This window comes from Leopardus geoffroyi, chromosome A3 (assembly GCF_018350155.1).
Source record: "Leopardus geoffroyi isolate Oge1 chromosome A3, O.geoffroyi_Oge1_pat1.0, whole genome shotgun sequence".
Lineage (NCBI taxonomy): Eukaryota > Metazoa > Chordata > Mammalia > Carnivora > Felidae > Leopardus > Leopardus geoffroyi.
In genome coordinates this window covers 132,573,192-132,599,556 of record NC_059336.1, presented here as the reverse complement: position 1 = coordinate 132,599,556, position 26,365 = coordinate 132,573,192, and the positions used below count along the sequence as shown (strand labels likewise).

Genomic DNA, 26,365 nt, shown 5'->3' with positions numbered 1-26,365 from the left:
TGAGGTGTTCTGCGTCCCGTCCTGGTTCTCTTCTGGTTTTCTGCTTCTGTTGCGGCTCACCCACCCCTTGCCTGAGAGTGGAAATCAGCCTTTGTTGGTAACGTTTTGCTACATGGAGGATGTTGCTCTGACCACATAAAGGCAGCCCTTGTCCCCAAGTAGTTTGCAGCACGGAGTCTTTGAAAAAGAAAACAAACCTTTGGCTTTCTCATCTGTAAGATGGGATAGTACGGAACATCTCTGCTTCCATAGAAGAATGAAAGGGAGTAAAATCATGTTAAATCAAATACTGTCAAATCCCAGGACAGGTTCTATGAAAAATGGACACCACCCCCCCCCCCCCCGAAAGTGGCTTGATCCCTAAATATCAACTCCTTTCTTAGGCTGCTCTCCATAGGGAGGTGGGTCTGACAGACACCATGGAGGCCAGCCCACTGCCCTAGGCTGGCCATTGCTTTCAGTTTTCTCAGCAGCCCTGACAAACCACTTCATGAGGTCCTATAGTGAGAAGTGGCAATATTGCCTTTAAGAAGAGAATTGTTTCCAGGCCTCCTGCAGAAGTGACAGCTAGTCAACATTTTTACCTTTCTAGACTTTTCTAGACCCTTCTAGATCTTTCTTTGCTACCAATTATCTGCCCTAGTGCAGGTCCTTAGCTTGTTTCTTACTCCCCAAAGCCTCCTCTAGCTCTAAAATTCTGTGATGCTGGATTTTCATTTCCACCTTCATTTCCTTTGTGTTTTGCTTTGTTTTTATCCGTGTTCTGTTCCACACCTACTGGTTGCACGGCTTGTTTGTGCTGGTGGCGCAGCGTGTGTTGAAGAAATAATATGAAAGTATGTGAGCAGGCAAGGTTAAGGCTATCATCGGGAACCAGAACCTATATGAATTAAGATGTTTTCTAAAAACAGGGCTAGGTGTGGTGAGAATTGACAGTCACTGTGTGTTGTTTCAGCCTTTTTCGTTGTGGGTACGTGTTCTCAGGAGCCTTCCTACCGGCGAGAAAGGAAAATGGTGTGATCTGAGCCCCCTTTATTTCTAGCATTTATCTGGCCTGGGGGCCAAGGTACTTTGTCTCCGGAGTTAATACTGGAGCTTGGAGTCCAATAATGGGATACACTAACTGACAGGCTTCGGGGCTTTGAAATGCCCTACCTGATTCTTTAAAGAGTCCTCGAGTGTTATTAGCTAAATAAATGCTAGCTGGGTTTGTAGCTCAGGCAGCACAAACCTGTCGGCACTGCTTCTGGCCAGGAGAACAGAGGAGGGACAAGAGTTTTCAGGGTGTATTGTTTCCATATCCTTTTATTATTTATTTACTCGGGGCACTAGAGTGTTTTTCCATGTAGCTGGAAGGCAGGTTTCGCTTCCTGGCTTTTCTCTCTCCCTCTCTCCTTTTGTTTTGTTTTGTTTGTTTGTTTGATTTGTTCCTCCATGGTGACTTTGTTAATTTACCCTGTATTTACCCTGTAATTCGCGAACATTTGAGAAACCAAAGGATTCCATCTTGAAAAAGGCGCCCCCCCCCACCCCCCATTAGCAGTTGTTTTGAGTTCTTCCCAGTGTCTTAGCTTGCTTCCCGATGCTGATTGAAATATTGCATTTCACAGGTGCTTAGACACCCGTGTATACCTCCTGGGTTTCTGTGGTACATTGGTGACTGTCACTCGCCCCTGAGCACAGTACCTGCCTGTGGTATAGCTGGTGGCTTCTCTTTACCCGTGTGGTTCCATGAAGTTGGCTGAGGGTTGGCTCAAAGATGTGGATCGGAGATTACGTATCTGAGTGTGGATGTCTGCTGAATGATGCAGATCTTAAGGAGGGGGTTCTTCTAAGGGCATTCTAGAAAGCTGGTTTGTTTTTTTTTTTAATTTTTTTTTTTTAACGTTTATTGATTTTTGAGACAGGGAGAGACAGAGCATGAGCGGGGGAGGGTCAGAGAAAGAGGGAGACACAGAATCGGAAACAGGCTCCAGGCTCTGAGCCGTCAGCACAGGGCCCGACGCGGGGCTCGAACTCATGGACCGCGAGATCATGACCTGAGCGGAAGTCAGACGCTTAACCGACTGAACCACCCAGGCACCCTTGAGGGCATTCTACAGAGAAGCAAGGGACGCCTGGGTGGATCAGTTGGTTAAGTGTCTGACTCTAGATTTCAGCTCAGGTCATAATCTCACGGTGTGCGAGTTCGAGCCCCGTGTCAGGCTGTGCGCTGACAGCTGTGAAGCCTACCTGGGATCTGTCTGTCTCTCTCTCTCTTCTCTCTGCCCCTCCCCACTTATGCTGTCTCTCTCTCTCTCTCTCTCTCAAAATAAATAAACTTAGGAAAAAAACCCATTTTTTTAATAAAGAGAAGCAAAATATAAGTTAAAAAATTACCCTGGCCGCCTGACATTTCTTCAAGTCACTGGACAAATATCAACTGAACACCTTTTAATGATCTGGACTCCTCTAGGTGTCACAGTCCTAACCGGATGTGTTCACTGTTCAGCTCTTAATGACGGTTTCCGACCTCCCCCTCCTTGTAAACCCCCAGTAGTACCCACTCATGCTGCTCAGCTCTACCCTGTCCTAATACAACCAGGCGCACCCCTGCGTCACAGCACTTAACCACAGCGTGCTGTAAGGTCCCTGAGGCTGGTCACTGGTACACGTAGCTCCCTGCACCTGTAACGTTCTAGGCCCTCAAAACCAGCCGAATGAATGAACGGAAGAAAGAATCCTGAAATATTAGAGCTGCACGGAGACCCCGAGAGAGCTAATCTAACCCCTTCATGTTCCAGATGAGGCAACGTGCCCAGAAAGATGCTCTTAGAAAGAGCTTGGATGGGCTCCGGGCAGCAGAGAAGGAATAGAGCCTTGACCCAGATTCCCCAGTCAATCATCATGATGTTTTTAAATACAACATTTAAAAATGTCTTACTCATTGACATTTCACAAAGTATTATATTTACACATTTAAAAAAATGAGGGGGCGCCTGGGTGGCTCAGTCGGTTAAGCGTCCAACTTCCGCTCAGGTCGTGATCTCATGGTTTATGGGTTCGAGCCCCGCATCGGGCTCTGTGCTGGCAGCTCAGAGCCTGGAGCCTGCTTCGGATTCTGGGTCTCCTTCTCTCTCTGCCCCTCCCTCGCTCATTCTCTTTCTCTCTCTCAAAAATAAATAATTTTTTTTTAAATCGAATGATATAGAAAGGTACAAAAAGAAAATTCCAGCTTACCCCTGTCCCTCTCCCCAGAGGCAATCATTATGAGGATTTTGTATGGTTCCTTCCTTGGTAAAACAAAACAAAAAATACGCATACGTTCGTGCTCTAGCCCTAATATTTGTAAATTTTGAAGACCTTATTTTGAGGTATCTATTTAGTACAGGTTTTTAAACTTAGATATGTCCCAAGCATTTAGGACAGAACCTATCACATGGTTAGTGCAACAATCCTACTGATAATTTATTTAAGATTACGCTGAGGGGCACCTGGGTGGCTTAGTTGGTGAAGCCACTTAGTTGGTGTCTGACTTCGGCTCAGGTCATGATCTCACGGTCCGTGGGTTCCAGCCGTGCGTGGGCTCTGTGCTGACAGCTCAGAGCCTGGAGTCTGCTGTGGATTCTGTGTCTCCCTCTCTCTCTCAGCCCCCCTCCCCCCCCCCCCCCCCACCGCTTGTGCTCTGTCTCTCTCTCTCTCTCAAAAATAAATATTAAAAAAAATTTTTTTTAATGATTAAAAAAAGAGATTACACTGAAATTATGGGAGATTAACATTCTTATCATTTTGTGTACTTCTATGAACACAGTACATCTTTCAGTTGAACTCCTTTTCTTTCATCCTCTGGTAGAGAACTTTTATGTTTCATTCAGTAAAATTCCTGCACAGTATCTCATTGATTACTTTCCTCCAAATTTTGTTTTTTATTTAGTTCCTATTAGAAATGAAATCTTTTCTCTAAATGTTTACGATTTATAAATTGGGATTTTCATGTATTAATTTTATGGCCCACAAATGCCCTGAACTTCCTTATTGAAAGCTAAGGTAAGGTGCAAAGGAGTCTAGCTCCAGAATCCTCAATTAAAAAAAAAATTTTGGGGGGCGCCTGGGTGGCTCAGTCGGTTAAACATCCAACTTCAGCTCAGGTCACGATCTCGCAGTCCGTGAGTTCGAGCCCCGCATCGGGCTCTGGGCTGATGGCTCAGAGCCTGGGGCCTGCTTCCGATTCTGTGTCTCCCTCTCTCTCTGCCCCTCCCCCGTTCATGCTCTGTCTCTCTCTGTCTCAAAAATAAATAAACGTTTAAAAAAAAATTTTTTTTTTTAATTTTTTTTTTAATGTTATTTATTTTTGAGAGAGAGACAGAAAGACAGAGAACGAGTAGCGGAGGGGCAGAGAGAGAGGGAGACACAGAATCCAAAGCAGGCTCCAGGCTCAGCACAGCGCCTGATGTGGGGCTCGAACCCACGAACCGCGAGATCATGAACTGAGCTGAAGTCGGACGCTTAACCGACTGAGCCACCCAGGAGCCCCCAGAATCCCCCATTTTTTTTTTAAAAAAAGTTTACTTTATTTTTGAGAGAGGGAGAGACAGGCAGAGAGAGAGAGAGAGAGGCAGAGAGAGAGAATCCCAAGCCGGCTTCATGCTTGAGAAGGAGGAGTCAGTGAGGAGCCCAACACGAGGCTCGAACTCACGACCCTGGGATCATGACCCAAGCTGAAATGAAGAACCGGGCGCTCAATTGATGGTGCCCCCAGAGTCCTCATTTTTAACACAAAATTAAGATTGGTCTGTTGTGTGACAGCACAGAATCACAAAGCCACATTAGTGTCGGAATGATGATGGCTCCGTAAAAAGAATTCGGAAGAGTTCTCTGTTCTCCATCATCACTACACTGTACACATGGGGCCTTGAGCTCTTGAGAGGTGGCTAGTTTGGAATGAGATGGGTAACGTATAAAACATCAGATTTCAAAGACTTAGTACCAAAAAAAAAAAAAAAAGGAAAATCTCAATAAACATTTTATGCTGGTTACCTGTCGAAACAACCATGTTTGGGATAGCGGGTTCCATAAAATACATTATTAAAATTAGTTCCACTGTTATTTTTTTAACACGGCTACTAGAAGATTTTAAATTACATACGTGGCTCCATTATATTTCTATTAGACAGCATTGGGCTAGAATTCTAGACAGTGCTTCTCAAACAGACAGGTGAATGCCCTGGGGATCTTGGGAAAATGCAGATTCTGACTCAGTGGGTCTGGGCTGAGCCTGGGATTCAGCATTTCTTTCTTTCTTTCTTTCTTTCTTTCTTTCTTTCTTTCTTTCTATGTTTATTTATTTTTCAGAGAGAGAGAGAGAGAGACAGAGTACAAGCAGAGGGGTGCAGAGAGAGGGAGATACAGAATCCTAAGCAGTCTCCAGGCTCTGAGCTGTCAGCACAGAGCCCAACACAGGGATCGAACTCGCGAACCGTGAGATCATGACCCGAGCTGAAGTCGGATGCTTAACCGACTGAGCCGCCCAGGGGCCCCTGGGATTCAATGTTTCTTACAAGCTCTGCAGTCATACTGTGCTGCTGGGTTGCAGACCACACTTGGCATGTCACTTCCAGACACTGAAATCAGTGGCTCTTAAACTGCCGGGTGCATCAGACTCATCTGGAAGGTTTGCTAAGAGATAGATTCCTGGGGGCGCCTGGGCGGCTCGGCCAGTTAAGCATTCGACTTCAGCTGTAGTCATGACCTCACGGTTTGTGGGTTCAAGCCCTGCATCGGGCTCTGGGCTGACAGCTCAGAGCCTGGAGCCTGCTTCGGATTCTGTGTCTCCCTCTCTCTCTGCCCCTCCCCCACTTGCAGTCTGCCTCTCTCTCTGTCAAAAATAAACATTAAAAAGAAAGGAAGGAAGGAAGGAAGAAAGGAAGGAAGGAAGGAAGGAAGGAAGGAAGGAAGAAAGAAAAAGAAAGAAAGGAAGGAAGAAAGAAATAGATTACTGACTCCTCCAGAAATTCTGAGTCAGTAGGTCTAGGTGGGGCCCGAAAATCTGCATTTTCAGTGTGAAGTCAGTGCTGTTTCCATCTTCGGACATTCGAAGTGCTCTTGTGACCTCATATCTTGCTTTTTCTGAGCGTTCCGCGGTTGCCTGGTTCTCTTGTTCTCATTGTATCGAGAGCACTGGGCTGAGCCTGGGATTCAGGCTCAACGTACGTGTGTGTAGAAACGACAGTTATCAATGATTTTCATACCTGCCGTGTCCACGTGTTCATACAGGGCGCGGTTTGCCGTTCTTGCCGGATGCAAAAAAGCTCTGACACTGGGGCCTCCGCCGAGGGCTGCACTTGATGTCCTGTGTGCCTCTGTTTGTGTTGTTTTCGGTCTTGAGTTCTCCACCACCCTGTTCTGGCAGGTGCCGTTCACGGATCGCTCGCTGGGTGCCAGGCACCGTATCAGGCTCTGCTCGGTTCTCTATTTCTTATGAAATCTTCACCGCAGCCCTGCGGACGGCGTGACTAATCCTCCCGTTATAGACGAGAATATTGACGCGCATGGAGTGGAGTTGTGTGTGCAACGTCACGTGGCTGATGAGTGTCAGGCCTGAGCCCCGTGCACCTGCTTCTCTGCCTGCCCCAGCCAGAGGCTTTGGCCCATGGCTCGGTGAGCTTCCCCCCTGCCTGCCCTGCCTTTATCCCTTCCTCGGGGGCCCTGCTGTGGCGATCTCTGCTTTGCCTGAGGTGGCCCAGTACCTGACAGTCCCCGCCCCCACCCCCCAGCTCCTGGGAGCTCTCACCAAACCAGAAGTCCTGCCAGCAGGGAAGGAAGGAATGCCGGCTGGCCGCTTTGTGTGCAGCAGGCCTGGGGTCAGGGTCAGCCTGAGGCAACATTGTGAAATCCACAAAATAATCCTTTGGAGGCTAACTTTAGTAGAAGGCGCTTACTTGCATCTCGGATCTCTCCCGATCCTGGGACCCTAGGGCTCCACTGTCCTCTGGACCTCGGCCCAACCACGTTCACCCTGTGCTCTGAGTTGGCTCGTCACACCTTACGTGGATGGCAGCCACTTATGCTCCCCTGATATTCAGGGGCTGGAGGGGCAAGTTAAAAACAATTTTTTTTAACACTTACTCATTTTTGAGAGACAGAGAGCGCAAGTTGGGGTGGGGCGGAGAGAGAGGGAGACAGAGAATCCGAAGCAGGCTCCAGGCTCTGCGCTGTCAGCACAGAGCCCGACGCGGGGCTTGAACTCGTGAACCTTGAGATCGTGACCTGAGCTGAAGCCGGACGCTCAACCGACTGAGCCACCCAGGGCCCCAACCCTGTTCAATCTTAACGCATTTCTAGGAAGTTGATCTCAAGACCAGGGACTCTACATGGAGATTAAAAAGTTTACAATAAAAAAATTTTTTTTTTTTTGGAGCAGGTAATACATTCACATGCATCAAAGATAAAAACAATGAGAAGTCTCCCTTGCACTCTCCCCCCTGGGTGACCCCTTCCCTGGCCTCTGCTGAGGAAAGCCAACGAATTCTCAGAGGCAGACTGCTGGGTCTGAGGGCCCTATGCTTTTGTAATTTTGACAGATGTCGCCAGATGTCTCTGGGTTGACCCTTTTGCCTTTCCACCCGCAACGAAGGCCAGTCCGCATTTCCCTGACCCGTTCTCATAAAGCGTGTTGTCAAATGTTGGGTCTTTATGAACTTGACAGTTAAGTAACGCTGCCTGGGTATAGTAGCTTTTTTTTTTTTTTTTTTTTTTTTTTTTAATGGCTCTATGTAGACAAATGATAAGCCATAGATAGCAAGTTTTCAAAGTGGACAGTTTGATGAGTTCCGAGACACACACATCTGCGAAGCCACCGCCACAGCCAAGATAATGAACATGTCCTTCCCCCGCAAAGTTTCTTTGTGCCTCTCTGTGATCAGTTTCCTTCTCAGCAGTTTGAACGCTGATATGCTTTCTGTCCCTATAAGACTGTTGGCGTCTTGTAGAACATTTGTGTGAATAGAATGAGATGGTGTGTACTCTTCTTTTTTTGGTCTGGGTTTTCCATGCCACATCATTATTTGAGATTTATCCTTGTTGTCGTGTGTCTATTAACAGTCATTTTTTAACTGCTGAGTAATATTCTATTTTATGGGTAAGCCCCAATTTCTTTGTCCATTTACCTGGTGGGGGACACTTAGATGCCTTCCAGTTTGGGACTATTGAAAAGAAAGCTGTCATGAACATTCATGTAAAATCTTTGCATTGGCGTATGTTTTTAATTTCTCTTAGGTAAATACCTACCCGTTGAGGCAGCTGGGGTCCTGGGTACACAGAGTGTGGGTACACACATCCCCTTTGACCCTCAAACCTTTGGATTGCTTCCTGGCCCTATGGGATGGATGTGGCTTGGAGGAAGGTCACCTGGGGACCTTCTAAAGCCTGGGGTCCCCTGTGGTCCCAGGACATGGCCCCCTTGTCATGGGCTAAGCTTACTATTTCAGTTGCATTGAGTACTTAGAATTTTGTGGACATGGGGAATACTAAGTTGTTGTTGTTGTTGTTTAAGGAAATGGCCATTCTTTGAAAAGATCACATTCTGGGAGAAGAGGTAGATGACTCTAGAGATCATTTCAATCCCGTGTGACACGTGGACAAAGCAAAAATGGGGGAGGACCATGATGGCTCTGAGGAGCATCGGTCCAACATCCTGCTTCACATCTTAAGGCACTCGTCCAGCCGGCCGGCATTTGCTGGGCCTCTGTGCATTTTCCAGGAACCACTGTATTTTCCTTGGAGCTGGTGGTCGTACAATTGGTAATTTTTCAGAGCTCTCTTTGTTTTGACGGAGCACCCAGATGAGGAAAGCAACACTTCTGACAGTATGATAACTGCTATGGTGGAGGGCAGTTTCTAGGGAGCCCCATGGGGGCGGCAACTATGGCCGCTTTGTTCACTAGCGCTCCCGCGTAATATTGCCTGGGACATAATGGACCGTGTGTTTCTATTGAGGGCAAGAAGCAGCATGTACTGGGTGGGGGTGTTATCCGATGCTCTCTTGTGTTTGTTAGGGGTGGACTTGCCACAAGGAGGGGCACTTGGGCTGTTGTTATAAAGGGTGAGTCGCATCCAGGTGGCTCAAGATATTCCCGGTGCCTGCAGAGGAGGCTGGCGCGGGACGGGCAGTGGTGAGTGGGTGGGGAAGGAGAAGACCAGACAGGCAGGAGCGTTCTTTGTAAACTCTGCTCAGAAGCTCGAACATCAATATTTGAACTTCTTGGAAAACCGCGGACGTAGTTGCAATGGCCCAGTGGCACGCTAAGCTGTGTGTTTTTAGAGATCCCTCTGGTTGCCGTTGGCAGGATAGAACAGGAGGGGTCCAGACTGAGCGAGGCAAGACAACCAGAGAGGAAGCCATTGAAGGAGAGTTGGAGAAAGATGACGTGGCCCGCCTCGGACAGTGACCCAGGATTGTGGGAACTATAAAATTATAGCGGTGATGGAAAAGGAAGGGGCAGAGCCAAGGAGCTTAGGAGAAGGTGAGGACATCCAGCCTAAAGGGCCAAATCCGTCCTTGACATTCTCCTCCAGACTGGGTCTTCACCCTCAAAGCCAAGAGAAAGGCTGGGGCGTGTTCTGAACAATTGAGATATAATTCACACACCGGAATATTCACCCCTTCGATGTGCACTAGTCATTGGTCTCTGGTATATTTCCAAAGTAATGCAGCCGTCACCACCATCTGGTTCCAGAACCTTCTCATCATCTCAGAAGGAAGCCCTGTGCCTATTCGCCACCACCCCCTCCCTCCTCCATCCCCCCAAACCACTTGCTGTATGGATTTGCCTGTTCTGGGCATTTCATGCAAATGGAAAGCCTGGGTGTTTTCTGATAAACCAAGAGAAGTGACACCTTCCCTGCCGATCTACCATGAAATGTGTGTTGACGGGCCCTAGAAGGTGATTGACGGTGAGGGGAGTCCCGTAGCCAGAGTGGCTGGGAGGCCCCCAGTCTGTGGCCTTGAGAAAATGTTTTCCTGAGCAGTCTATTGCTTTCTTTTCATTAAAAAAAAAAAAAAAAATTATCGTAGTGCAAAGAGACAAGGAATTTAAATGAGAAGAGGGTTTTTTTTTTTTTTTTAACATTTATTTATTATTGAGAGACAGAGAGAGACAGAGCGTGAGCGGGGGAGGGGCAGAGAGAGAGGGAGACACAGAATCTGAAGCGGGCTTCAGGCTCTGAGCTGGCGGCACAGAGCCTGACACGGGGCTCGAACCCATGAACTGTGAGATCACAACCTGAGCCGAAGTCGGACGCTTAACTGACTGAGCCACCCAGGCGCCCCCCAAGAAGAGGTTTTATGAAAGAACATTGTTATTAAATCCACTTTCTTACTGTAAAACTGAGGTCTTATTTTTACCCCGGTCGGCTACCTCCGGGCCGTGTGACCTCAAATCAGTCCCCATCTCTCCTGGGTCTCTGAAGGCCCTTCCGACCGGGACCCCACACAATGGTAAACTAACCATTTAGTTACCATTGTGGGCAGACCATATTCTCGTCACCCTACCCAGGCGTGACTCTAATGTCAAGGATTTTTAATGGAGGGACGGCTTCTTTAAGTTTTTCTTTTTCGTGATAGTAAAACACTTACTTCATTCTATTCTAATAACACCCTGATTAACATCATCACGTACATCTTCAGCCACATTTTTGGCTGCCTCCTACAGCTGCATTTCCAAAAGTGGAATTACCGGGTCAAAGGATATAGGCATATTTAAAGCGGTTTGTACATACGGCTAAATTGTTCTCCAATGAGGTTGCCAGGAAGTGCTGTTTCATCATACCCTTGTTAGTGCCTCGAAACACTCTTGTTGTTTACCTGGCGAAATGAAAATGAGGTGTGATTGTTTTAATGCGTGTATTTCTCGGTAACCCGCAAGAGGAAGCATATTTTCAGGTGCGCGTCAGCCACTGGGTTTTGTGATTTGCGGGCTCTGGCCTTTGCGCCTTCGTCCTCTGGGGCGGGCCGCAGGTTGGACCGCTCCGGGGTCGCTGTTCACACTGTGGGCGGCGCTGGGCCCAGCCCCGTGGGGGTGGGACCCCTGCAGTTGGGCACGGTGCCTGGGCCGCTGGGTGGATTGACTTTCTGGAAAATGCTCCAGACCTTGAACAAATCCCAGTCTCTCTTCTAAGCCAGGTGCTCAGGGGACTGCCTGGTTACCCCTCAAAGGCTGTGGGACCCCGGAGCATTTCAGTAACCCTTCAGAACAAGGGGCCTTCCTTGGCCATAGCCCCTTAGGGAGCAAATTTTCTCTGAGGGTAGACTGGTTTTGGAAGAGAACCAGGGATCATCAACGACCGTGTGGGTAAATCAAGCTGCGAATGCCAACTTGGCCAACGCAAATTCTGTTTGGAACGATGGCGAATTTTGCTGAATGGCTTTACAAATGGTGTGCAGAGGGGATCCCTCTAAGGATGGAATTATTGGTCCCTTATTGCAACTCCCAGTCTCTAAGAAGCAAGGTCGGAATTCAAAGCATCGTATCTCTGTGGCCAGAGCCCGCCAGAGCCCCGAGTGGGAAACCTTCTCAGAGGCCTCATTGGATCTTTATATTTATTAGAAGAAAGTCACAGAATCACTGTCCAGTCACTTGTTCCTGATCATTGCTGCAAGGCATGTTGATTTCATTGTCCTGTGGCCACCGAGGAGGAAGCAGAGACAAAGGAGCGGGGTGAGGTGCCCAGGGGCTCTGTGAGTCACCAGCTGTGCGGAAGCTTCTGGGCCTCACTTCTCAGGGCTTCTGAGTGGCTGCAAAGGGAGGCTGGACCTATCAGAGCCCCCCCCCCCCCCCCCCCCCCCGCCTCCTCCTCCGCGGGGTGTGCTTGGGGTTTTGATTATCCAGAGAGGGACACATTAGCCGCTGGTGCTCTGAGAGCAGTTCTTGCCGTGGACAGAGGCTTGCGGTAGGGGCAGGGTAGGGGGGCGGTACTAGCTGATGTCGAGGCCACCAGCAGAGGGCTCTTGGGCAAGTGCCGTGGTCTCTCTGAACCTCAGTTTCCTGAGCTCACCATGGCCTCGCCTCCTCTGTCATTGGTTTATGGAAACATACATGTACACAAAGTGCCTGAGGCCCGAGGACAGCTCACTAGAGACAAGTTATTGCTACTCTTGCTTCAAAACCCTATGGAAACTCCCTCCGACCCTCCCAGTCACCTGTTGGCCCTCAACTCCCAGGCTTGGAGTAATTCTGAAAACCAGACCAACCTCAGTCTGCTTTTGCCTGAATTATCCAGAAAACCCCGGGGAAGGGGGGAAAGCCCTCTGTTCTGCTTCCCAGGGATGCACTCAGGGCCCCGGAACCTGATAACCACACTCCCTCCGCAGCGAACTGGGCGGGTGAGACTCAGCCCGTCTTCCCACAAGGCCAGGGGTGGGGCAGGTGGGAGCCGACCTCCGGCCGAAGGGGGGCGCCATGATGAAAACTGGGCCCACAGGGGCGCTCTGGAAGGAGGAGACACATGAAGCTTTGCTGTGCGTGCGGTTGCAGTGGGGCTACCCTTTAGGAAGATTGTCCTCTGTGCTTGGGTCCTGGGCCAGGGGCACTCCGGTGAGTGGAGATTAGTCCTCTCCTGTGTGTCCGTTGTCCATCCAAGAGGGGTCTGGAAGGGCCCTGGGGCCCTTCATGACAGCCGGTCGGGTGAGCATGGGATTTCGGGAGGAGGAGAGGAGGGAGACAGAGATCTCGGGGGTCTTTGTCCTACTGTGCTCTCAGCGCTTGAGTTATCCTGGGTCCCAAGGGCCGGAGGGAACAGCCCCCTTGGATCTCAGGGTCTGGAAATCAGCAGCGCCGAGAGGTGCCACACAGCGTTCTCAGAAAGAAAGAGCATTTTCATTGCACACCGGGCCCAGGCAGCCCTTCTTTCCCGACCTCCTCCCGCCCCTCCCCTGGGGTTCTAGCATCTGGATTCTGCCTGTCCAGCTCCTGAAGCCCCACCCCCCCGGCCCCGCCCCATCAGTTCCCTGCCTGCCCTGCCTCACACCTGGGTGATGCCCCCACCTCCCCGTCCCCATCTTTCTCACTTTCTCCCCTTGGCTCCCCATTTGACTGGCAAGGTTAATTTGAAAGAAATCTTAACCAGCTGAGCCCAGGCAGCATGCCCTTGAATTAAACACTTCATTTATTTATTGCTTTGTTCATTTGCACTACCATTATTCTTGCTTTATTATTAATACATGGCTGGTAGTTTTAAAATCCGGATCCCACCTCTGCAATTCTATTCCGTAAAAGAAACCATTTCAACAATATAGTGCCAATCTTTATGGACTTTTCCATGCATAATACAAGCGTGTAGTTTTATGTCTTTTGTTTTTGTTTTTACAAAAGTGGGACCATACCTATAGGTATTATGTATTATTCTTTTCCCCTTAAAAAATGTTTTTTAATGTTTATTTATTTTTGAGAGAGAGAGAGAGAGAGCAAGAGTGGGGAAGGGGCAGGGGGGAGGGTGGCAGAGAGAGAGGGAGACACAGAATCCAAAGCGGGCTCCAGGCTCTGAACTGTCAGCACAGAGCCCAATGTGGGGCTCAAACCCACAAACCGCGAGATCATGACCTGAACCGAAGTCAGATGCTTAACCGACTGAGCCACCCAGGCGCCCCTATTTTTTCCCCCTTTTACCCAAAGATGTACAGCCTTTCATGGCAATCCGTAAAAGACCTTCCTCCTTCTTCTTTTTTTAAAATGTTTGTTTATTTTTGAAAGAGAGACAGAGCATGAGTGGAGGAGGGGCAGAGAGAGAGGGAGACACAGAATCTGAAGCAGGCTCCAGGCTCTGAGCTGTCAGCACACAGCCCAATGTGGGGCTCGAACTCACGAACCACGAGATCATGACCTGAGTCGAAGTTGGATGCCCAACCAACTGAGCCACCCAGGCACCCCGCTTCCTCCTTCTTTTTTAGAGACTTCTTGGTGATCCATTTTTATCACCTGGGTCCCTTGCTGGTGCCATAGAGATGTCTTTTGCATCTTTGTGTAGATGGTTTTGTGCACAGGAGCAAGATTATCAGAAGAACCAATTCCCAGAAGGAAAATTGCTGGGCAAAAGTATCTTGTGTGTTAAAAACTTTTGATGGCTGTTCTGAAAGTACTCTGTAACTAGAGTGTACCGATTAACACCTTGTATCCACAGGGCATTGGTATTCCTGTTTCCCAGAGTACTTGCCAGTGCTGAAATCATAAATCCTTTCAATATACCGCTATGATAAGTGAAAAATATTTCACAGCGAGTGAGGTTCAGCTTTTATCCTAAATGTTTGTGAGCCATTTGTTGTTCCCTCCATGCCATTAGTGCTAATTAGTGATATTTTGAGTTAATTTTTATATATGGTGTGAAGTAGGGGTCCAAGTCTTTGTCCTGTTTTGAGTTAATTTTTACATATGGTGTGAGGGAGGGGTCCAAGTCTTTGTTCTGTTTTGAGTTAATTTTTATATATGGTGTGAGGTAGGGGTCCAAGTCTTTGTCCTGTTTTGAGTTAATTTTTATATATGGTGTGAGGTAGGGCTCCAACTTCAGTCTTTTATGTGTGGATCTCCAGCTTCCCCAGCACTCTCTGTTGAAACAGCTGTCCTTTCCCCCATTGAATGGTGTTGACATCTTTGTCAAAAATCATTTGAGGATGTATGTGAGGGTTTATTTCTGGGGTCTCTGTTCTATTCCATTGGTCTGTATGTTTGTCTTTATGCCAGTACCACACTGTTTTCACTACTGTAGGTTTATAGTGAGTTTTGTAATCAGGAAGTAAAAGTCCTTCAGCTTTGTTCTTATTTTTTCAAATGTTCTCCTGCCCTTTTCTCTCTCTCCTTCTTTTGGGACTCCCACAATGCATATATCGGCTGCTGGATGGGTCCCACGGGTTCCTTAATCTCTGTTTACTTTTCTTCAATCTTTGGTCTTTCTATTCCTCAGACTTGATACTCTCTGAATCCTGTCTTCTCGTTTGATGAGTCTTTCTGCTTGAATCTGCCCGGGAGTCCCTCTAGTGGATTTTTCATTTCAGGTACTGTATTTTTCAGCTCTAGAATTTTTTTTTTTTTTTTTTTTTTTTTTTTTGGTGCTTTTCTTTGTTTTTTTGGATTTTCTGTCTCTTTATGGATATTTCTGTTTTGCTCATAGCTTGCTTCCTTAAGGTTCATCTCATCATCTTTTAGTTCTTTGAGCATCTTTGAAACAGTTGCTTTAAAGTCGTTGTCTGGTAGATCTGCCATCATGTTATGTCCCTTCATTTCTTTCCTCTGAATGAGCAGTGCTTTCCTACTTCTTTGTATGCCTTGTGATTTTTTTTCTTGAACACTGGACATTTGGGTCTAATGATGTGGTAACTCTGGAAATCATACCCTCCTCCTTCCCTGGATTTGCTGTTTTTTGTTTTTAGTTTTGCTTATGTTTATTTAAAGTTTTTTTTTTTTTTCAACGTTTATTTATTTTTGGGACAGAGAGAGACAGAGCATGAACGGGGGAGGGGCAGAGAGAGAGGGAGACACAGAATCGGAAACAGGCTCCAGGCTCTGAGCCATCAGCCCAGAGCCCGACGCGGGGCTCGAACTCACGGACCGTGAGATCGTGACCTGGCTGAAGTCGGACGCTTAACCGACTGCGCCACCCAGGCGCCCCTAAAGTTTTTTTTTTTAACATTTATTCATTTTTTGAGAGACAGAGAGAGACAGTGTGAGCGGGGGAAAGACAGAGACAGAGGGAGACACAGAACCCAAAGCAGGCTCCAGGCTCTGAGCTGTCAGCACAGAGCCCGACGCAGGGCTCGAACTCACGAACCATGAGATCGTGCCCTGAGCCGGAGTCGGACACTTAACCAACTGAGCCACCCAGGCGCCCCTGCTTGTGTTTATTTTAAATTGTTGTCTTTGTGCCAAGGATCAGCCTGACGTGTAAAGATACAGTCGCCACAGGTGTTTCCTGAGCCCTTCACTGGATTTGAACACTTTCTAATGTTTCCCATGCACACGGTTGTTTTTGAATGTCCTAGTCTTTATGTCTGACTCCCACATGAGAAAAAGGAAAATGAAGGGAGGAGAAGGACACAGGCTCTTTAAACCCCTTGGAGGTCTCTGTAGCTGAAGGGCGAGGAGCTTGCACAGTACGGGGAGGTGCAACAACAATGATCACCCTCTCTTTGTACCTGTGTGATCACAATCACTAGTCGGAGCACAGGTCTTCAGTGTCTCGAGAACAGGGTCGCTTATGGCCACCGTGGCTCCCATAGACTGTGAACAAGTCATTCCAGGAACACACAGGTGCCTGCCATGCGGCTGGGAGGTGGGAAGGGGGTCGCTGCCACTGTGCTGAGAGCTGAAACTGACGCAAGTTAACCACAATTTAAGGTCTCGTCCTTCGGTAGACTCCAGACTCCCAAATGGTTACATCACAGAGACAGACACCGAGGTACCCAACACCCCAATCAAGACGACACGGTGTTTGCAGTTTGCTTTTTTTTTTTTTTTAAATGTTTATTTATTATTGAGAGACAGAGACAGAGCATGAGCATGGGAGGCACAGAGAGAGAGGAAGAGACACAGAATCCGAAGCAGGCTCCAGGTTCTGAGCTGTCAGCACAGAGCCCGACGTGGGGCCTGAACTCACAAACCGTGAGATCATGACCTGAGCCAAAGTCCAGCACTTAACCGACTCAGCCACACAGGCGCCCCAGCAGTTGGCTTTTTTAATTAAAAATACCATCTGTACATCTTCCCTTTTGGATTAGTGCACGTTTTTGTCAGGTCCTCTAGAGGAGAGCTCCAGAGCGTGATATAAGCTAGCAATGAGGAGCATGGACTCTGGAGTCGTGTAGATTTGGGATCGTTTCTGCTTGGACACCTGTCACCCTGCGTGGGGCCACTTTCAGCCACGTAAGTCTTCACGTCTTCACCTTCGAAGTGAGGATGTTACCTGACTCAAAGCACTGTCTCAGCAGCTGAGTTCCCGAGATCCTTAAGCGCTCGTACAAGTCGTTTTTTTTTTTTTAAAAGGGGAACAAGGCAGCAGAAAAACTGGCCAAGGGCTTGGGCGGGCCGGCCACAGAAGAAACCAGGCCGTTTGTAGAGTCCGTGAATCTCTGAAAAGACGGCCAGCCTCACTCATGATCAAAGAGACGCACATCACAGCAACAATGAGATAAAAATTTTCAGCTATCAGATTGGCAGAACTTAAACACTCAGGATTCCTAACGTTGGCGAAGGTTCAGGGAAGCGGGCACTCTTGTCCATGGCTGGTGGGAGCGTAGACTGCCTCTGTATGTCTGGAGAGTGGCTTGGCCTGTTTGCTAAAATTGTAAACGTCCGTACCCTTTATGACAGGAGTTTTTCTTTAACAATTTATTCTGCCTACACAAGCGTGCGAGATGTGTGTGTGTCGTTGGCGACATGCGATCACGGGGAACCGACCCCCGTGTCCAGGAGTAGTAGTTGTGATACAGTCACGCAGCGAAATGCCACGCAAGAGACATCAGGAACGGGAAGCTCTGGTCCTGAAAGCGTGTTCGCGGTGGACTGGAGCGTCGCAAAAGTGAGACATCACATAGACTCTCAGGCTCCTTCCAAGAAGACAAGCGCTCTGATTCCGTAATGCCACCGTTTCCTGGTGACTGTAGTTAATCGTCACAGCTGAGCCAGGGCCCTTTTTGTTATGTGCCGGAAGTGATCTTTCCAGCAGTTAGGCTTTATCGGACCACGTTATTCTGAGATGTTCCGTGGTCGTGTACCCGCTCGAGGGCAGGCGTGTGGCCATCCTGGTTATTGTTAAAAACTTCACACAGGCTAGAATCGGGAGCAGGCAAAAAGCCGTCACCGAAATGGTGAGTGAGTTCTCTTTTTAGGTTGACCTGGAAGGAGGCGTGCATGTTACTTAGTCGCTGAGGAGGGCTGGACCTCTTTTCATAGATTCGTGGACTCTACGAATGGCCCGTTTTCGTCTTCTGTGAATAGCGTGTTCATGCCCTTTGCTGGTTTTTGGGGTTTTGGGGGGTTTTTTTTTTTTTTGCTGGTCGGTTCCTCTTTTTAAAAAGAGTTCGTTTATTCACCCAACAAACATTTCCTGAGCAGCGGCATTGTGGTCGGGGTGAGAGTTACTGCTGCCTTCGTGTAAACTGATAATTACTTCAAAGCATCACAGAGGAGCTGTTGACGGCATTAGGATAGAAGCTTCCAGGGAGCAGGGACTCTGTTTGGTCCATGGCGTTATGAAAGTGCTGGGCACACAGTTGCTTAATGTATGGAATTTGCCACATGAATGCGCAAACGAATGAATGAACGTGTCGAGCCAGTCTCTACAGATAACAGAAAGGCACTCAAATTAGGAGAATTTGAGGAGAGTCCGTTGGTAAAGAGACAGACACTTGTGTGGGGGCTGTAGGTGACCCACAAGGGATGGTGTACGAAGCCAGGCAGATGGGGAGGCATTTTCACAGCCCTAGGCTGCAGGGGAAGGGAGGGGAGAGGTTTCTGACCCTGTCCCCCGCCCACCCTGATGTCCCCACGAGCCGGGGGGGGGGGGGGCAGAGAGCCCGGAGGCGGTCCACCAGGCTGCTTCGAACACAACTGGAGACGTTTGCCACAAACTCCCCGCGCCTGGAACATCACGTGCGTTGCATCAGACTCCACAAATAGCCCCGTGAGAGGCACAGCATCATCTCCACTTTACGGCCGAGGAAACAGATTCGTTGGGTAACGACACATTGGCAAAAGAATTCTCATTAGTTATGATTAGTAAGAGGCGAACTACGATTCTAGGAAATTCCCAACACGTTCGTAAAGATTTGAGCCCAGGATGGGTCTCGGGGACTGTAGAGACGGCCGCGTGGCCGGGTGGCTGAGAGCCTGGGAGTCCTCAGCCGGACTGGGCGGGTGGGGCCGATTTACTTCTCTGGGCCTCATCTGTAAAATGGGATAATTAATGCCCGTCTCTAGAGTGTTTGCGGGGATCGAAGAAAATAATGATGATAGAATGTGGTGCCTGGTGTTATGGACAGAAAACCTCAAGCCACATACACTGTAGAAGAGTTCAGGCTTTGGAAACCCACCAGAATGAAAGTGCGTGTTTCCTCTTGGGTGGAGGAAAACGGTGGTTCTTTTTTCTGATATTTCTTCCAATTTTGACCACGAATACGTGTCACTCTGCTAGGAGACCAGGTTCCTCCCTCCCTCCCTCCCTCTCTTCTTTCCGCCCTCCCTCTCTTCATTTTATCCGGGGCCTCTCAGTGCCCTTCTGACTCAGTTTCCTGCGTTGGTCCCCAGCCCCCTGGCCTCATGCTCTGAGCGGCCAACACGGCCGGTGTCTGCAACAGCAGAAGGGCCATGTTCCCCATCTGGAGTTCAGTGACCTGATCCACGCTGCCTGCAGACGCAGCCTCCCTCATGGGAGCCAAGGGGGGGGGGGGGGAGGGCGGCGCGGGAGGCGCCTAAGGCAGATATTTGGGTCTTCGGTGCTTTTAGACTTGGGTCCTAGTTTGGCTTGTTTTCTGATCCGACTTCTCACTGCTCAGCCTCTAGGAGCAGACACTTGCTCCTAGATACTCGGTGTCTGATTAATATGTTGTATTAATATGTTGTTGTATTCATATGTGTGATAATCCTGCAAAATGGGCTGTACTCTGCATCCTCCGGATAAAAGGACTGAGGCACAAAGAGACGGAATAAATGAGGTCGAAATCACACGTTTGGGGGTGCCTGGCTGGCTCAGCCGGAAGAGCGTGTGACTCTTGATCTCAGGGTCATGGGTTTGAGCCCCACCTTGGGTGTGGAGATTACTAAAAAGAAAAAGGAAAAAAAAAAAAAAAAAAACAAACCACCTACAAGGGGCACCTGGCTGGCTCAGTCGGTAGAGGATGCGACTCTTGATCTCAGGTCTGTGAGTTCGAGCCCCACGTTGGACATGAAGCCTACTTAAAATAAAAATTAAAAACAAAACAGGGGCCCCTGGGTGGCTTAGTCGGTTAAGCGTCTGGCTTCAGCTCAGGTCGTGATCTCACGGTTCGTGAGTTCGAGCCCCGCATTGGGCTCTCTGCTGTCCATGCAGAGCCCGCTTGGGATCCTCTGTCCCCTGCTCTCTGCCCCTCCCCCGCTTGCGCGCTCGCACTCTCTCAAAAATAAAATATTAAAAAAATTAAAACCAAAACAAAGAAACGAATGACACATTTGGTAATTGGCAGAGCCGTGGGAATTTGAGTCCTTCTGCCTTGAAATCCTGTATTTCCTTTTCTGTTTCTCATACTTTGTTTTTGGTTGGAGGGAGGAGACCTTTTTTGTTTGTTTTATTCTTTCCTGGATCCTCAAAGGTTACGTTAGTTTCAGGTATACAACAGTGATTTTGACAACCTTATGCTCTGCCAGCCCACCGTCCTTTCTCATACTTTCTGAATCCTTTGGGATCCTTGCTGGGGACTTAAACAGTTTTGATTTCCTCATTATCAAAGCAATCCTGAACTATACTCGGTATTAATTCAGTTATCATTACGAGGATCCGAATTACCATTACGGATTATGATCGGAAATACGCGAAGTCGGAAGAACAATTTCACATGGTCACAGCCACGCTGTCTGCATCAATTCGGATCTTGGGGCTTTTTTCCACGCAAGATTATAATACGTGCCTTGTTCTACATGTTAGGAGTTCTTTGTAAACCTTATTTCCAACGGATGCCTAATAATCCCTCCCTTGGATATACCATCATTTACTCCAACAATCCCCCATTGTTGAATCTTCTCGTGGTTTCCGGTTCTCCACTGTCAGCAGCGGTGCTGGGGACGAACATCTTTTTATTCAGAAAGGTGTTTTGTTTTGTTTCTGTTTGTCCTATTTCCTTCAGCTACTTTCTCAGAAGTGGAAATACGGGTTCAGAGACTGTTCACATTTTAAGTGTCTGCCTACATGATGTTGCCCCACGGTTCCCCAGAGGGCGGCACCCAGCGTGAGTATTCGGAGGGCACGTTCCTGGTCTGATGGTCTCTTGTTCTTTTCCCGAAGCCTCATAAAGAGGATGGCCCAGAGCGTGGTAGAAGTTATGGAAGACTCCAAGGGGAAGGTTCCGGAGAACCTCCTGGCCAACGGAGGTAGGTCGCTGGAATGTCCTTAGCCGGGGCTCTCCCAGCCGGTTCTGGCCCATCGGTGGCCCCGGCCGTGCTGAAATGTTACGAGCCCCCGCGGAGCGTCTGAGTTGACACGTCGGACAGGGCCGTGCTCGCTGTTTTGAGCCCAGCAGCACCACTGGTTTGAAGAGATGCCCCTGGGCACGTCTGTGGTCCAGCGGCGGCCTTTCTAAAGCCCCAGAACCTGGCGTTTCTTACCCTGTGGAAATCTGAAGGGAGAATGGGGTCAGTGGGGGCTAATGGTTGTTGGGCCTACCCGCCCCGTCTATCAGTTTGTGCTCTTATCCTGCATGGAAAATTCCATCCGTTTCCCCCACCCCTCCCACCCCTGCCCCACCCATTTATCCCTGTCGCCACACTGGAAAATGCCTTGAGGGGCTGAGGAAAGCCTCCAACTTCAGTCTTCATTGTGCCCAGTGACTACTGGAGAGAGACCAAAACTGCTCTGTGTCCTGTGTTTGCGTTTTGAACGTCCGTCTCCCCTGTGGTCCGGTAGAGACCTTCGGATTCCGGAGACATTCAGGCCCCTTAATCGTGTACAGACTGAGTGCACTTAACAATGTGCACGACAGAAACTCTGAGGCTTTGGGAACTTTAGAACTCGGTGCTGAAACTCCGCGGAGGTCATTAAACGTGTGGCTGCATGTGTGTGCAGGTGCCGCACGTGCTGTTCTGTATTTAACACTTCTGTCACTCGTTACACGTCAGTTCGTGGTCACTGTCCCCTCTTGGGAACCCCATAAAAGGCCGTGTTATTTGCTTGCTTCACTGGACAAATGGGAGTGCTCGTACTCCCCGACCTGAACTCGGCTATCGTGTGTTAACGCAGTGGAATAACCGCCCTCCCCTTATTACGTTGCAGGTTTGAAGGAAAAACTGAAATGTTTAAAGAGTAGGTTATGTGTTGTTTGCCGTGAGCGTGCCTGGTGTGATGCCCGCATGCCCCCTGGGAAGGTGGATTCTCCCCTGGTCGTAGGGGTGCGGTGATGGGGTCCCGGGGGATTTCTCGAGGAACACCCTGGCACCTTGGTCACCGTATCCGTACGACCCATCGCCGGTTTCGTTCCTCTCCCCTCCTTCTCGTGCCTGCCCTGCCTTCCCGCCCGAAGCACTGCATGCCTCCAGGAGTGGGGAGTGCCCTGGCTCTCGAGTTCAAGGCGCACTTCTGCATCTTTTGGCTCGTGGTCTTCTACTCGCTTGGATGTCTGTCCTCAGTGTCCCCTCTCCTGCCCGCCCTTGGAAGCCGGTTGCTTGGTGGACCCTGGCGGCTTAAATGTCAGGCTTAGCTTTGCGTGGCCCTGAGGGGGTTCGCTCGGCCAAGGACCCTTCTTCTCCTGAGCCTCCTGGGGGAGCCCCTGCGCCTGAACGGGCCCCTCCTGGCTTCAGCGTTAGAAAGAAGGAGCCCTTTGCTTTGGGTTTTCTCCAACTGGCTCAAACTGGTGGAATTAAGGCCAGCAAACCCATTCGGGATGAGCACAAATCTTTACCGATGGGCACTTCTCCAAATACCTTTCCACATGCCATCCGTTTGTTTACATGGAAATTTCTTGCTGGCGCTGATAAAAAATTACTTTGTTTCGTTGATCAGCTGGACTTATTTTCCAGCAGGTGACTAGACTGAAGAGCTGTCTTAAGGTAGAGAGCTCCTGTTCTGCATCAAAACCTGGTCTTTAAGGCACGAGGATTCGAGCTCACATTACAACGGCAGTCAGGAAAAAATAAAATAAATAAGTAAATAGCAATCAGGATGCTTATATTCTACTCAGAATGCACGTTACTTAGAACTAGAGGCCATCACTCCACTATCCCCACCCCCAGGGCAGATGGCAGCTACTCTGAGGACCGGCCACCTCTCATCTCGGGAGGAGGAAGTTCAGCTTAAAATTTTTTTTTTTAATGTTTTTATTTATTTTGGAGACAGAGAGAGACAGAGCATGAGCAGGGGAGGGGCGGAGAGAGAGAGGGAGACACAGAATCCGAAGCAGGCTCCAGGCTCCGAGCCGTCAGCACAGAGCCCGACGCGGGGCTCGAACTCACGGACCTCGAGATCGTGACCTGAGCCGCAGTCGGACGCTTCACCGACTGAGCCGCCCAGGTGCCCCGGAAATTCAGCTTTATTTGTGTACATAATCTGCTTCATTATCTCCAGCTCCCCCCCCCCACCCCCACCCCCGCCAGTGAATCGGGTCCCTGTGACTTCTGAGACTAGAGCTTCTAAGCCTTGTTCTGTAACCAGCCCTGTGCAAATAAAGGTCAAGGGCTCTCCAGCAGTGTTCCTGCCAAGGACTCCTGACATTCACAATGTGTAACGGCTCTGAAAAGTACTGCAGTCAAGACCTCTGTTCAGACTGACTTTGGCTCAGGTTTTCCTGATACCGTTTGGGCTGGGCAACCTTTTTCTTTTTCTTCTGCAGGACACCCACGGAACTAGCTACTGACACAATTAACTGGAAGGCTCAGTGTTGCCCCCAGTAGGTGGGGTTTAAGCCATCTCCCGGCGGGAGGGGGTGGGGCAGCGCTGCCCGGCCAGCCAGCGACCGCAGCAGCCCTGGAGCGGTCAGACCTGGTCCTGGACCTTGGCAGGTCACCTGTCTGGGTCTTGGTGTTCTCACCTGTCAGTGGACTTCATCCCCTCACGGGCTCCTAGCCTGGCTGCGGCATCTCGTGTTTCTGCTTGTTCTCCGCCCCCAACCGAGCTTTGAGGCTGGAAGGACATGGATGCTTTGGACTGTAGCAGAAGCGGGGCGAGCACAGCGCTGCCTGGCGCAGACCCTAGAACGTGACGGAAGTCACAAACACCGGGAGATCTGGCTGGCTGACCGGCAGCCCCTGTGGTCACAGGTCCCTCGTTCTGCCTGCCGGGAAGGCCTTGTTTGGGTTCTGAGATGACCTCGCGGTTGCTCACGAGCTGCCGTTGACGGTCTGACCTCGACCTTGGCCAACAGCCCCAGCCCCGAGTTGCTCCCTTGGAGGCCAGGCCTCTCTGACCTCAGCCAGGGGAGGGGATGCGGTTCTTCCCTGGGCAGGCAGAAGGCTGCCGTATTGGAAGGACCGGCAGACCCAAGGGGGCCGTGGCTTTCTGAGACGGAGGACCGGCCTCAGACCATGTTGTCACCAGAGGTGATGGGCGCGGACAGGGCCATGCTGCCCTTGGATGCGTGACCCAGGGCAGGGGGCAGCATCTGGAGCGGGTGCTCCGGACGTGGGAAGGGAGGTGTCCGAGGAAGGGAGGTCACCGTCACATCCCAGAGGTCCCCAGAGACCTCTGCAGGGAGGTCTGCACAGTCCCCTTATCTGACAGCCTCTTCCTTCGCGGCCACTCCCGCGTGGCTGGCAGGTCCCAGGCGCCGTGCTGGCTGCTGGGCACGTGGAGGTGACTGCTCTCCGAGGGCTCGGGGCCAAGGGGACAGCCCCGCAGTTCCACCCGCGCCGTGATGGGAACGGGACGGAGGCCGAACGCTCAGGAGCCACTCGAGGAGACGGGCAGAGTCTTGCAGGAATGGAAGGAGCTCTTCTAGAGGAAAGAGGCAACTCGTTCTCTGTGCTGTGCCATAAAGGCCTTAGAATTTGTGACTGTGCATGGAGATGGGCGTGGTCCGAAATGTATCTCTCCCGGGCCACCCAGCTAGCGCGAGTTAGTACGGCCGCCGAGAGTTAGGAGGGAGACTCGCATATGGAACCCTTGCTCTGTGCTGGGCACTGAGACAGGCTCTGGAGACACAGAGACTGTCCTCTGCCCCTCCAGGAGCCCGAAAGCACAAGAAAACCATGGAGTGGGGGTCATGCAGCGTCACGAGCATCACGGAACAGGTGCGTGCCCGAGGCCAGGAGGAGGAGGCGTGGTCGGCGGGCTTGCAGGAGCCGGCCCCTGTCCCGATGTTGAAGGACGAGAGCAGCGGGGAGAGAGAGCGAGGGGCAGGAGGTGGCTCGGCTTGGGCAGAGGTGTGCCCGCAGGGTGCTGGAGGTGGCTGAGCGGGGAAGAGAAGGGGCACAGATCCCAAAGAACGCGTCTGTCCGGCATCTCCTGCCTGAGGCTGGTGGCGGGGGCCGGGCCATGGCTCCAGCTGGTCAGCGTGTGGCCGGCATTCGTGGCCCTCGCCAGGGCTCCATGAGTGGGATCGGCTGCCCCAGGAGGAGTCCTTCTCGACCTTCTGGTCCTGCCTCTGACTGCTCCCCACCCCCCCCCATAATTCAGATGTTTGTTCTGTTCCTCCCTGGCCCCGCACCCTTGCACAAATCGTTCCCTGCCGGAGTGTGGCAGTTCCCATATTAATACCAGATTTATCCCCACATCTGTACTAGCTCGAAGTGTCATAACACAATACCACAGACTGGGGTTGGGGGGGGGGCGGTGCTTACACAGCAGCCATTTATCTCCCGCAGTTCTGGAAGCTGGAAGTCCAAGGTCAAGGTGCCGGGAGGTTGGTTCCTTTGCTGCGTCCTTGGTGTGAGCCCATGGGGAGGGAGAGAGAGAGAGAGAGAGATCGATCTCTGGTGGCTCTCCTTATAAGGACGCTTGTCCTATCGGATCAGGGCCCCACCTTGGTGCCTCTTGTCTATTCCGGCACCGTGGGAATCTGAAGGCCATCTTCTAGGTGTGAGTGGCCCAGACGCATCAGCATGTGGTTCTTGCGCAGATGGGCCACGAGCCCCCTGCTCCCCGGCAGGGGAGCTGTGACCTGACCGTGGTCCTTCACGTGCCCCGCGGTCACCGTCTCATCTCGTAGTGGGTGTTAGTTAGGTAACTACCCTGTGCCGATCCCCTCACCTCTAAGGTGGGGAAGATAACAGTACTTAATAGGGTTGAAAGCTCGGTTGAATGAAGTAATTCCTGTGTCCTGGCCAAGGTGGGCAGTCAGCGTCACCCACCCTCACGGCTGTCATGGGCGGCGACGGCGTCCTTATATAAGGCGCTTTCAACTTCTGTGCGCTCATACCTCTGCCAGCAGGGCTGGGTCGCTCCTCCGAGCCCCGTTTCATTTCCACGTGCCTCCTGGGGAGGCGTCTGCTGTCATTATCAGCCTCGAACTTGCCCCTGGTTGAGCCCATCTCCCCTCCCCTCTGCCCCATGCTGCCCGGCTTCACGCACGTCCCCTCCCTCCACCTGGCCTCCTTGGCCAGCGTGTCTGCACCCTGCTGGGCCGGCCCTCCCTTTTCTGCGCCCAGAGCTGTGGCCCCTCTTAGCTGCGCCTTCTTGTCTCCCACGCCTGCACCTCTCTCCCGCAAGGCCCCCAGAAACCTCAGCGTGT

The 26,365-nt window shown here is 50.4% G+C and overlaps 1 protein-coding gene and 1 long non-coding RNA gene across 24 annotated transcripts in view; one reads left to right on the top strand and one right to left on the bottom strand.

The window, feature by feature from the left end:
* Positions 1–26,365, top strand: part of ATP6V1C2 (ATPase H+ transporting V1 subunit C2) — a 62,196-nt gene that overhangs the window by 7,064 nt on the left and 28,767 nt on the right. For 17 of the 23 annotated variants that reach the window (XM_045447738.1, XM_045447721.1, XM_045447728.1 and 14 more), the window contains 2 exons: positions 20,995–21,080; positions 21,979–22,008. The exons of 1 other annotated variant lie outside the window; for it this stretch is intronic. In XM_045447738.1, coding sequence (XP_045303694.1) covers positions 20,995–21,080; positions 21,979–22,008 — 116 coding nt within the window. Of the gene's footprint in view, positions 1–20,994; positions 21,081–21,978; positions 22,009–23,530; positions 23,588–26,365 lie in introns of those variants that run through there. 5 more of the 23 variants (XM_045447740.1, XM_045447736.1, XM_045447718.1 and 2 more) reach the window with 2 other exon arrangements.
* LOC123581594 lies at positions 2,293–9,553 on the bottom strand. The gene is made up of 3 exons (XR_006703844.1): positions 9,541–9,553; positions 6,746–6,752; positions 2,293–2,561 (listed from the first exon to the last, which is right to left on the bottom strand). It is a non-coding gene; the product is annotated as an uncharacterized LOC123581594 (long non-coding RNA).